The 13,589-nt window shown below is 37.3% G+C and overlaps 1 protein-coding gene across 1 annotated transcript; it reads right to left on the bottom strand.

The window, feature by feature from the left end:
- Positions 1-12,615: 12,615 nt before the first annotated feature.
- On the bottom strand, positions 12,616-13,277 carry Cp18 (Chorion protein 18). The gene is made up of 2 exons (XM_073981866.1): positions 13,243-13,277; positions 12,616-13,116 (listed from the first exon to the last, which is right to left on the bottom strand). The coding sequence occupies exons 1-2, from the start codon at positions 13,255-13,257 to the stop codon at positions 12,616-12,618; spliced, it is 516 nt and encodes a 171-aa protein (XP_073837967.1). The 5' UTR covers positions 13,258-13,277.
- Positions 13,278-13,589: the final 312 nt, after the last annotated feature.

Here is a 13,589-nt window from a genome sequence, read left to right as displayed (position 1 = left end):
CGTTATATAAAGGCTATTCCAAAACCTGGACTAATGTCCATAATTTTTGGTGGGGAAGTTTCTGTACCATTGGGGACTCCAAATGCCAAGTTACAGCCAATTCTGGCTAAAAATGGAGATAAACTCCTTAAAACACTTGAAATCGGGTGGTACCGCTATAAGGGGGCCACACCAAAACCTAGACCTATGTTCACAATTTTTGGTGGGGAAATGTCTGTATCATTGGAAATGCCAAATGAAAGCAAGTTCGGGCAAAAATGAAGATAAAATACTCAAAATACCTGAAATCGGGTGGTACCGCTATACGGGGGCTGTAGGAAAAATTGGGCCCATATTCATGTATTGTCATCCAAATCTGAAAAGTGTGCAAAGTTTCAGTTCAGTTTCGGTAGCACCCGATATAAGGCTTTTGCACATTTTCACACACAATATTGGTATATACAAAAGGTTCCATACAAAAATGTTACCAAGTATATTCACGATTTGGTATGAAAATGGTGTAACATGTATTAAACGCAATTCATTTCGTTGGTAAATATTTAAAATACCTGCGTATTACAAAAACTGTCAAGTTGTTTAGTCATCGAATTCCAAAATTACATAGAACGGTCAGTGCGCCACAATATACAGTGCTGATCAAAACATTTTAAACGTTTAAATACATATTTATTTCATACCTCCCACCATGGTATGGAGTGTATATTAAGTTAGTTTTTTTCACTTAAAAGGTTCACAATTTGTGAGAAAATTAACACAAAAGGAAAGTCCTTATGTGTAAGGATTATTACACGTTCCAAAGTGGCAATGGCACCAAAAGTGTGGATTTTCTTCAAGAAATTCGAAATTTTTCAAACAGGACAAGTTGAAACTCGGTAAAGATCACCGCATATTGAAACTTTGGAGCTTTTCTGAGCATTTCATGACTTTAGGTATCATTAACAGGATATAACACCCGGTATTTTGTCGTTACAGTAGTTGTATTACTGGGTTTTACAATCCAGTGTGCTTCGGATTTGTCACTATAAGTACAGTCGGACCTCGATTATCCGTGATGGTCGGGACCGAAGGCATTACGCATAATCGATTTTCCCGGATAATGGAGGCAATGCTTTTATGCAGTTTTTGAACATATTTTTAAGTAAAAATGGCCTAATATTGTACAATAATATGAAAATCTGCAATTTTTATTAAATTTGTTACGGTAATCCACCAAATTTTAGAAGGATACATAATATGATCATCATCAGATTCATCTCAATTGACTTTGTCTTATGGTTTTTGTGATACCATAAATACACAAATTGTGTAAAACGGGAGAATTTCCAGTTTTCGTTTGTTTACCTTTTGTTTGCTTAATCAAATTAATCGGAAAGTGTGTTTTTACTCCCGGGCAATGAAGTTTATAACGAAAAATAGAAGAAATGAAAAAAAGTCCAACATTTCTTTTCTATCACGGATAATGGAGGTTCCCGGATAACCGATTCACGGATAATCGAGGTTCAACTGTACTATAACTGCCATTTAAACCAATTAATATCCTGCTGAGGATTTTAAACACAGATTTAGTTATATTTTGCTCAAAAATATAAAGATTTTCTACACAGTTGCACAAGGGTTCTGCGTAAATGCAAATATTGTGCACTTTTCATTGTTATCACCGAAGACTACCTTCGTGTCTATCAAATGAAACTAATTGTGTTTTGTTTTCAATAAGTTATAGTACGTTTACATATGACCGGATTTAACAAATTCACTAGTTTTTAAATGACAATTCCTTTGCGTATACGTCAAATAAATACTCATTAAGAAGGTTAACCCTGCAAAAGGCTATAATATAAACATGGCCTTATAGTGATTTTTATACCCAATACATATTGGTTTCAATGTTGCATATAACTTTTGCGACAGACTGTATATCATTTTGGATTACTCTGTGTTACGGCTATGATCTACGATTCGATTCCCTATGTCAAATTATTCGGCGAGATGTAAGACTTCAACCCTTGGACAGATACTAAATCCGACTACGTGAACCAAATCTTTTTTGCCTTGTAATCTGTTTCAACATTATAAGATTAGGAGGATGAACGGCCTTCGGCCGAGATTTGAGAATTCAAACCTTGGGCAGATGCAAACACCTACAACTTGTGCAAAATTTTCTTCAAAATATTTTTGGCGTTACGTCCGCAGTTTTTTTAAGTTATGTTTGCGAACGCGTATCCGACATAACACCTGATTTTCGGTATTTTGAGGGTACATTTTCGGTCTTTTGAGGCATTTAGGATTCCTAGTGGTCAAAACACTTACTTATTTAGCTGGCCCATTACAGAACATTTGTTCCATAGACCGAACTAATTCTCTCTTTCTTTCGCTTCGCTTTCTGGCGCGCCTTTTCATTTCTTCATCCATTTGTATGCTCCATCGAAGCTTAGGCCTGCCGATTCTGCGAGCACCTATTTATACGCCTTTTTAGCGGGTTCAACATCGCTCATTGTTATGATATGGCCTAGCCAACGCAATCGTTGCATCTCGATACATTTAACTATATTCATGTCTTTGTATAGCTGATATAGCTCGTGCTTCATACGACGTCGATATTCACGTTAACGCAAATCGGCCCGTAGATCTTTCGAAGAATTTTCCTCTCAAACACACCAAGCACTGCCGTATCAGCTTGCGCAAGTACCCATGCTTCGGAGCCATACATTAGCACGGGTAGTATCAGCGTTTTGTATAGTGTTATTTTTGTTTGACGAGATGTGGCTTTGTTTTTAAATTGCTTACTTAGACAATAGTAGCATCTGTTCCCCAATACAATTCTTCTTCTTATTTCACAACTAATGTTGCTTGTTGTGTTTATGGCAGTGCCGAGATAAACGAAGTCTTTAACTACCTCAAAATTATAGGTACCAACTTCCACAACTCCCACTACACCATCAATTTGGTCTTTTCGCCGTTTACCGCCAGACCCACTTTCGCAGATTCTGCTTCGAACTTCCTAAAGGTATCAGTTACTTTCTTTACTGATCGTCCCATGATGTCTATGTCATCAGCATAAGCAAGTAACATGTGGCTATTGGTGTAAATTGTGCCATTTCTTTTGACATCTGCTTTTCCAGCAAAATGTTGAATAGGTCACACGAAAGGCTGTCTCCTTGTCTGAAACCTCTTTTGGTACTAAACTGTTCGGAGAGGTTATTTCCAAATTTAACTGAGGACCTAGTATCAGTTAAATTCATCTTACAAAGCCGGATGAGCTTTGCGGGGATACCAAATTCAGACAATGCATGGAATAACTTTGATCGGAGGGGACTGTCGAAAGCTGTTTATAATCGACAAAAAGGTGATATGTGTCGATCTGCATCTCTTGGGTCTTCTCCAGGATTTGCCGCAGGGTAAATATCTGGTCAATGGTGGACTTGCCAGGTCTAAAGCCACATTGGTATGGTCCAATTATTTCGTTGGTCATTGGCTTTAGTCGTTCGCACAATATTCTTGACACTATATAATAGACTTATGCCCCTATAGTTGGAGCATACAGTCTTATCTCCTTTCTTGTGGACGGGACACAGGATGCTCTGGTTCCAATCGTCGGGTACGCGTTCTTCCTGCCAGATGGTGCTAACTAACTAATGCATACACCTTATCAGCGCGTCGCCTCGGATTTTAAACAGCTCGGCTGGTAAGCCATCGGCTCCTGCTGCTTTATTATTCTTCAGCCGGTTTATTGCTGTTTTTACCTCATCTTGGCCGGGCGGTGTATGGACTAGGAGTGCTCTCATTAAGCAATTGGGCTAGTTGAGTGGAATATGCTGTGGCTATCTGTTGTGTTTGCAGCATATCGATGTCCAACTTCCGCGTTGTGTCTGTACGTGCTTTATTTGCATTTGAATAATTATAATGTCATGGGCAGGGCAACGGTCATATGCTTCTTGTAAGCGCTCGTAAAATATATCTTTGGTCTGTTCGTCCTTTTCTTCAGTGGGAGCATGAGCGCAAATAAAGCTGATGTTGAAGAATTTAGCTTTTATTCGAATTGCAGCAAGTCTTTCATTCACTGGGGTGAAGCTGGATACCAGATGTTTTAGTCTCCGACTAACTACAAATCCGTAACCAAACTCATGCTTTACGTCATGGCAGCTATAATACAGTGCGTCACCTTTAGGTGTTGTGACGCCTTTCCCAATCCATCGTATTTCCTGTATGGCAGTAATATCGGCCTTGTACTTTTCAAGTACGTCTACCAATGCGAAGACTGCACCTACTCTATAAAGAATGCGAACATTCCAGGTGCAGATTCGCAGATCATGGTCCTTAAAACGTTTGCGGGGTTCGTCAACATTAGAGGGGTTCGTTCGATCTGGCAAAACTTAACATTGTTTTTGTTTTACTTGTTTAATTTGATAGTTTCCATTCTTTAAATTAATTGTCCCCTTACTTGCATTAGAAAAATAAATTATATAAACATGGAAGTCACATTTTGGTCTGCTCAATTTTTTACTCCACAATGTCTGACAATAACTTTAAGATTTTATTTTGATTTATGAATTGTGTAAAGCATTTTCATAACCAACTTATCTCGATTGTAAGCAATAACAACTTTCTCCATAACCATGAACTCTAGTTTATGTTATCCGATATAAATGAAGATAACGAGACTAGCAGCAAATTTCATTGTTATCTCAACAAGTACATTCTATACGAGTACATACATATCAAATTTTCACGATCCCGTGCTATTTTTGCAATGGATTGCGGTAATTACTAATTAAAAGCAGATAAACTTGTGGTAGGTAAAAGATGTGTTACAAACTCAAAATACATCAATGTAGTACTCGTATAGTCTATCAGTTCAGAAGTGATTTTACAGAATTTGTTATTGGTTAATTGAATGAAATAGTTAATGGTATTGTCAATATTTATCAACCAAACTACAAAGATACAGATCCCAATATTTAAGATAGAGCTTTATAATTTGGTACAATAGTTTATATTAGTCCAAGGAAGTTTGGTAATGAAAATGGAAGTTTGGTATTAAATATAGCCCCCGCCCGCCACACAAAGGCACCGTCTGATTTTCGGTATTTGGTAGGTTTTAGCCTCAATATGCCACCAAAATAACTTAAATTTGTTATATAGTCCTCGATGTGTTGTGAATTATTTCTTCAGGGAATTGGTATAGGCCCGCTCACGTTTTAATATAGCCACATTATTCAGTGGAAATGCTTAATATTTGATCTCAATCTCTGTAGAGAGTAAAATCATTCGGACATTTTAATGTGGCCCCATATAATGGTACGCCAAGCTTCTTTAAAGTTGTATCCACATTATTCAACCGAAATTACTGAAATCAGGTCTCAGTATAATGTACGGTGGAGGGTATAATAATTTTAACTTACTATGAACCACTGCTGAATATACTTAGGTCGGTCGGATACAAGTATAAAGTCGTTAATACCATGTCCATACCAGTACTTTAATAACGTTGTTCGCTCACACAATTACGTACCCGAATTAACCCGTTCATACGACATGGTACATACTTCATACTTCAAATTTTCAAACTTTTTGTTTGTTGATTTTTAAAGAAGTTTAAAACAAAAGACACGCAAAATTAGTTGGTATGAACAGCAAAAATAATTGTCCTTACATCTATTTTATATTTAATTCTATTCTACTTTTTAAATTTTTTCTTAAAATTTTGGTGTTTTGAACATATTTTTAAATTTTAATATTTTGAAACTAACAAAAGAGAGAGAGACATGCCAAAATAATTTTTTGGTATACACACGCAGAAAAATATATGTTAGAAATATTTTTGGATCCAAACAAATGTATGTTTGGGACTGGTTGCAAACAAATATATGTTTCCAAAATTTTGTAACTTATCTCAATTTTATTTGTTTGGGTACCAACATATTCCATTCTTACAGTGTTTTTACGGCGTCTAACTTAAACCCCTTTTCAAATCTGGTAACTGATTTTTAAAACGGTTGCAGTTGACCAATCGATGTAAAACTTTGCACACTTTTCAGATTTAGATGACAATACGTGAATACGAAACCAAAATCAATATGGGTCCATTTTTTCCTATAGCCCCCATATAACGGTACCACCAGATTTCAGGTATTTTGAGGATTTTATCTTCATTTTTGCCCGAATTAGCTGTCATTTGGCATTTCCAATGATACAGACATTTCCCCTCCAAAAATTGTGAACAAAGGTCCAGGTTTTGATATAGCCACCATATAGTGGTACCACCCGATTTCAAGTGTTTTAAGAATTTTATCTTCATTTTTAGCCAGCATTGGCTGTAACTTGGCATTTGGAGTCCCCAATGGTACAGAAACTTCCCTACCAAAAATTATGGACATAAGTCCAGGTTTTGGTATAGCCTTATATAACGGTACTACACGATTTCAGGCATTTTAAAGTTGTTATCTAAATTTTCGGCCTAAATTGGCTATAATTTTGTTCTCAGTGGTCAAAAAATGTATTTACTAAAAAAGTTAAAAATAAAATATAATTTAAAAAAAATAAGTTTCAGTGTTTTATTTAGAAATGCACTTAAAACTAGGAAATAATTTGTCGCTTAGCCTCAATAAATATATTCTTGCTCATGATGGAATCTCTCAAATAAAACGCTTACATTTAAATTATAAATGGTGGCAAATTAAACGGCAAGCGTTTTATTTGAGAGATTCCGTCATGAGAAAGAATATATTTATTGGGGCTAAGCGACAAATTATTTCCTAGTTTTAAGTGCATTTCTAAATAAAACACTGAAACTTAATTTTTTTAAATTATATTTTATTTAATAATTAAATTAAATGCCCAATACATTTTATAATTGGAAATTTTATAATTGAATCAAAAAGAAGAACGGAAATATTTTATTGGACAAGGACGAAATCGCATTTTATATTGGCAATAACATTAATACATTTTTCATATACATACAAATATGTATTTGAAATATGGATGTAGCTATTTATTACATTATATAAACATTTAATTTCAAATGTCGATTTCCCGTTGATGATTTCAATTTTGAGGAGAATGTGTTTTATTTTACATCTAACGAGAAGCGTTCAACGATGTTTCTTTATTTTATAATTAATAGTTTTTCTTTCTAAAAGTGAGACACTATTTCTTTTATTTCGAATTTTGTATGTATCTGCGCGTCTGTTGTTGTTGTTGTGTTTGCTGTTTCTATACATTTCAATAAAAGAAACACAACCACCATTTACAAATGTGTGTATGTCGGAGTAAGGCAATGGGTCTCCCTTGAGCGTAAAGTTACTCTCGGTCACCACCAGTTAGAGTCTACACAGGTTGTGAGCGAGAGTAAATTTACGCTCACGGGAGTCACATTACCCTACTCTGGTGTATGTATGTGTATGGGTTCTTGTGGATTTTGGGTTTGTATTTGTATTTCATCTAAACAAATATTTGTTTCCACTCAAAAATATACTTGTTTGCAGGACCTAAACATATGTTATATTTGGGACTGCTTGCAAACAAATATATGTTTGCTGCAAAATATGTCTGGTACATATGTATGTTAGGGAGGCATTTTTTTCCTCCGTGTACCTAACAAACAAACAATGAACACAATATATGTTGTAGTTTTCAAGAAATAGCTATTTCTTTCTCCAAAAATTTGCAAAAATTACGTATTTTCCAAAATGGCCAAAATTAGACGTCTTTAGGGACATGCCAATCCCACACCTTCCAATAGTTTGACCTATTTTTTGGTTTCCTTAGTTTCAATACGATTACTATCTAATCCATTAACAATCGGTGACGATTAAAATGGGGGGTTTGGCCAGGAAAATCGCTTCCTGAACAAATGTGAGGCGTGTCTTACGACACCACTTATAGAGAAGTTTTGCATGGCTGGAATACTCAGGAAATGCCGCCTACATCACACTAAGAGCTATTTTGCTACCGTTGGAAAGTATGACGTTTTTACCCGGCCTGGGGATCGAACCGCAGAAGTAAGTCATGATCACAATGAATACTAACATTATTTCAACACTATCCGAGAAGTGGCCGTAATCTTGATAGAAAACAAAAGTAATGAAATTTTGGCGACGATGACAGAAAAAGTCCTCTTGGAACTGAACCTAATTTTGGATGCCATTTATTTCGACAGATTCCAATCAGATATTTTAGTTGATTAAAGCGGACGTCATACAGCTTTTGGGTCATTTTGTCAGGCAGTTAGATAGTTATTGTGGCCATCCGCCATTTGTTGATCACCGTATAATATTTTTTAAGAGAATTGGACCATTATTTCAGAAACCTAGTCAAAAAGGCTGACCCAGGTGTAAACAGGCAGGTAAGAAAAAATTGTAGACTATTGTGGGGGAAGTACCCGAATGTGTTGTCTGACATAGACCATCTTGGAACTTGATGTATGTTTGGAAGATATTTTATGCAACTTTTCGGCTAAATCGAATATTCAATTCGTAAGCTAGAGTGCTCATAAGGCCTTTTAGTTCGACCAATGGCACCAGAATTGCAGGATCCCAAGGACTACCTGCTACAAAAAATTTCAAAACACTGCGAGAAATGTTCCTAAACGGCACATTTGCGAAAATTTTTGAAAATTTGTATGGGACCTGGACGAAATTATACGATGCACAAAGTTTGGACCAAATCGGTTAATCTCTCCTAGAGAAAAAAACAAGTAAGAACGGCGTAAAGTTCGGTCGGGTCTAAATTTTTATAACCTCCAACACGAATTGTATTGAAGTAAATACCCAGCAAACCAAATGTCTGATGTCAGACACGTCTGAACAATTTCGTAAGCAAAGTCGTTCAGATTTCGTTCCGATTTCTAAACGATTTTTCGAAGAGGAAATAGTTTAGATTTTGTACCGATTTCGTTCCGGTTTCGAACGAATGTCGGAAAGAAAATTCCTTTCCGAATTTCCCAAGGATTTTCTTCAGATTTCGTTACGAAATCGGACCGAAATCGATCCGATGTCGCTCCGACATTTCGTTCCGAAATTATGTCAACCACTTCATACAACTTTCGTTAAGATATCGTTACGATTTCGGATCAGATATCGGACGTATCGTCCGAATTTTGTTCCGATTTCGTTACGATGTCGGTTCGATTGGTTTGCTGGGTATGAACAATTAGTAGCTACTAAGCTCTTCATCTACGGTAAGCCTGATTCCTTGGAGGAGAATAATATTTTAACTGATAATAATCACATTATACTGAAAATTTTCTGTGTGGAGGTTTTCTACCCGCCGTGAATGCGGTTCTATGGTGGCGATATGAATACCGGTGGAAAATTGTATACCACCTAGAAAAACTAAACACAAAATCGCAGCCATTTCGGTGGGATATTAAGGCTAAAACCTTGAAAATACCTAATATCGGGCGGTGGGGGTCTGTTAAGGCTATATGAAGATCTGGTCTTATACTGAACCATTTGAGGTTCATAGTTTTATACCGCCAACGAAGACTAAATGCCAATTTCAGTCATTTCGGTGTGATATTTAAGCCACAGCCTTCAAATTACCCAAAATCGGGACGAACCCTTCTGTGGGGTTATTGCTAATTCTCTTCTGGAATGTTTAATATCCCATTAAATCCCATTTGATAATGACGCCTAAACCTTAAAAATACTGCAAATCGAGAGAGACCGATTCATATGGAGACTACATGAAGACGTCGACCATTATCGACAAATATCAGGTGGAACGTTTTATACCCCCCAACGAAAACTATAAAACAAAAATTTCGCCATTTCGGCGACTTAATACCAAATTTCAGCCGTTGCGGTATGATATTAAGGCCACAACCTTTAAAAATACCGAAAATCAGGTATTAAAACGTAGATCTACACTTACAATTCTCTTTTGGAAACTTTTATACCCCCATCGAAGACTAAATACCAAATTTTATCGATTTCGGTTTTATAATGACGCCGAAACCTTCAAAATACCGAAAATCTGGAGATACCGTTCTAAGGGGACTATATGAAAACGGCAACATATACCTAAAATTTCAGGTGGGAAGTTCTATACCCCCATCGAAGACTATATACCAAATTTCATCTATTTCGGTTTGATAATGATGCCGAAGCCTTTAAAATGCCGAAAATCTGGAAGTACGTCTTTACGAGGGCTATATAAAGATGTGGACCTACACCGATAAATGTCTAATGGAAAGTTTTATACCGCCAACGAGGATTAAATACCAAATTTCAGCTTTTTCGGGTGAATATAGAGGCCACAACCTTCAAAATACCGAAAATCGGGAAGTACCCGTCTATGTGGACTCTATGATAACGTGGGCCTATAGTAATAATTCCCTTCTGGTATGTTAAATACCCACCCGATGACTAAATACCAAATTTCATCCATTTCTGTTGTATAATGACACGGAAAATCTGTAGGAACCCTTCTGTGGGGGCTATATGCAAACGTGGACTCATGTTGGTAATTCTCTTCTGGAATGTTTAATACCCCATCGAAGACCAAATTCCAAATTTCACCCATATAGGTTTGATAATGGCCCCTAAATCCTAAAAATATTGAAAATCGGGAGGGACCGGTCTATGGGGACTATATAAAAGGGTACCGACAAATTTCTGGTGGAAAGTTTATACCCCCAATGGAAACTAAATACCAAATTTCAGTCATTTGGGTGGGCGCTCTATCAAAACGTTGAACTGATCCGACAAATTTCTGAAGAAAAGTTTTGTAGCCCAAGGGAAGACTAAGTACCAATATTCAGTCATTTCGATGGGATAATGAGGCTAAAACCTTAAAAATAACGAAAATGTGGAAGTACCTTTCTATGGAAGGAGGCTATGTCCACAATTTTTGGGTTAGAAGTTTTTAACCACGGTGAACTAAAAATGCCAAACTACAGTCATTCTAAGCCAACTGTATATAAAAGCGAGAATATACCTGATCTCGGGCAATACCGTTATATGGGGCTATAACCACAGGCGGACCTATATAAACTGGTTTTTCTTACCTCTGGAAGCACAAAATCCCAAATTGTAAGTAATTCGGTGGTCAAAAGGATTGGATATGTACCTTCAAAATTCTTTAAGGAGCCGGGTTGCGTTTTATGGGGCGCTATATGGAGGCTATATCGAAACGTAAAACTATGTATATAATCTACGTCTATAGATGCAGTTGGGGAGGATATCACATCCCAGCAAACCAATCGTACCGACATCGTAACGAAATCGGAACAAAATTCGGACGATACTTCCGATATCTGATCCGAAATCGTAACGATATCGTAACGAAAGTTGTATGAATTGGTTGACATAATTTCGGAACGAAATGTCGGAGCGACATCGGATCGATTTCGGTCCGATTTCGTAACGAAATCTGAAGAAAATCCTTGGGAAATTCGTGAAGGAAATTTCTTTCCGACATTCGTTCCGAAATCGGAACGAAATCGGTACAAAATCTGAACTATTTCCGCCCCGAAAAATCGTTTAGAAATCGGAACGAAATCTGAACGAAATCTGAACGACTTTGCTTCCGAAATTGTTCAGACGTGTCGGACATCAGACATTTGGTTTGCTGGGCAGATACGGATATTGTGCTAAAAATATGGAAAAAACATTCCCAGCAAACCAATCGTACCGACATCTTAACGAAATCGGAACAAAATTTGGACGATACGTCCGATGTCTGATCCGAAATCGTAACGATATCTTAACGAAAGTTGTATGAAGTGATTGACATAATTTCGGAACGAAATGTCGGAGCGACATCGTATCGATTTCGATCCGATTTCGTAACGAAATCTGAAGAAAATCCTTGGGAAATTCGGAAAGGAAATTTCTTTCCGACATTCGTTCCGAAATCGGAACGAAATCGGTACAAAATCTGAACTATTTCCGCCCCGAAAAATCGTTTAGAAATCGGAACGAAATCTGAACGACGTTGCTTCCGAAATTGTTCAGACGTGTCGGACATCCTACATTTGGTTTGCTGGGATGTTGGGCCCGTCCCGACTATATTCTTAAGATACACCAAACATACATACTCATGTACGAGTATGTATGTATAAAGCCTAGAACTAGCTCTGCCAAATTTACTTCAGATCTGCATGAAATCACCTCATACTTATATACATATATGGTACATGCAGGGACGTAGCCAGAAATGCATCTAGACTGGGGGCAAAATTTGAACTATTGGAAGTAAAATATAGAAAAATGTATAAGACTTTACCATTTCGGGGGGTCTTGGGCCGCCTCCTGCCAACCTCGGTGGTTCCATGCGATTTAACATTAAATTTGATCCACAGAACCTATCATAGTCAGTTCGCTTTGAATCCATTTACTAATGACTATGCTATAAAATAACAAATCGGGTTATCTGGGACCATATTGCAGTTCAGTAGCGGATAGGGAAAATATTTTCCCTATTATTTAATTTCTTTATAATTAATCCTCCATCTTCTTTCCCTAGATTCCCAAATTGTTTTAACTTTATCAAAAATAAATAAACAAAAACACAAATTGTTTTTTCTTTGTAAAAATCTTCTTTCTTCATCGTTTTATTAAACTTTCTTTCCCAAAACGAAAGAAAGTTAAGGAATTTCGTGGTCATCACAGTTTAATAAGATGGACCGTAAGCATTGCTGCCATGGGATGCACCATAGCCGCTGTTGTGTTGGCCAGCCAAATGACCATAAGTTTTGGCGTGATTACGGTTGACATTACTGGCAGCAGCAGCGGCAGATGAATCATGAGCTCCTTGTGGGACAGCTGGAACAGCGGCGACAGCGGGGAAAGAGTAAGCGGTATTGTGGAAAACAGGTACTCTCACTTGGGTCGAGAGGGGAGCACCAGGGCTGGGCAAAGCCAAAGCTTTGGCAGCCAAACGCAAAACTTCAGCATCAAGGGCAGAAGTGGGAGTGTGAACCAAACCGGCAACAGACGATGCAGACGATGCTGATCCGTGACCATAACCATAACCACCATAAGCAGCTTTTTGTGGGTAAACAGTGTTTGTTACACGGGGTTGAACTTGGGCAGCATAACCACCAGTTTCATAAGCCTTTCTGGCAGCTGGAGCATAACCGGCTTGGGCAGCAACGAAAAGAGCAGAGATGCACTGTAGATACAAGAAAATGATAAGAAATTAATAAAATTTGCCATTGCACTCTCCTGCTGGAGTCTAAAGGTTTGGCATTTCCGCCAATATTTTCTGTTTTTGTTTTCAATATTCTATTAAACTTACCAGGATTTTGAACATGATGATCGTTTTGGTTTTGGTTTCTGTTTGTTTGAAATGGATTTTCAACAATATTTCATCACCAGACGGAGCATAGACTTTTATAGGTTTCATTGGTTAAATGGGATTTGGTTACATATTTCTTTCCGCCCCTACGTGACCAACAATGCAAATAATTCCGGATCACCACCATGGTAGCGTAGAGGGTGTTTCGTCTTTGCTTGTTGTTATTGTTGGTTCTTCTTCTTCGTCTTCGCCTATTGAGCAAAGAGGTTTCTTGTTCTCACAGTACGAATGAATATTCTTTTGTTTTATACGCAACCAAAAAAAGAAAACTTTTTCAAACCAATAGC

This window comes from Musca autumnalis, unplaced genomic scaffold, assembly GCF_047663935.1.
Source record: "Musca autumnalis isolate F117 unplaced genomic scaffold, ASM4766393v1 scaffold_4, whole genome shotgun sequence".
In the NCBI taxonomy this organism is placed as follows: domain Eukaryota; kingdom Metazoa; phylum Arthropoda; class Insecta; order Diptera; family Muscidae; genus Musca; species Musca autumnalis.
Note: the sequence above shows the minus strand (reverse complement) of the source record. Positions and strands in the feature narration are given on the sequence as shown.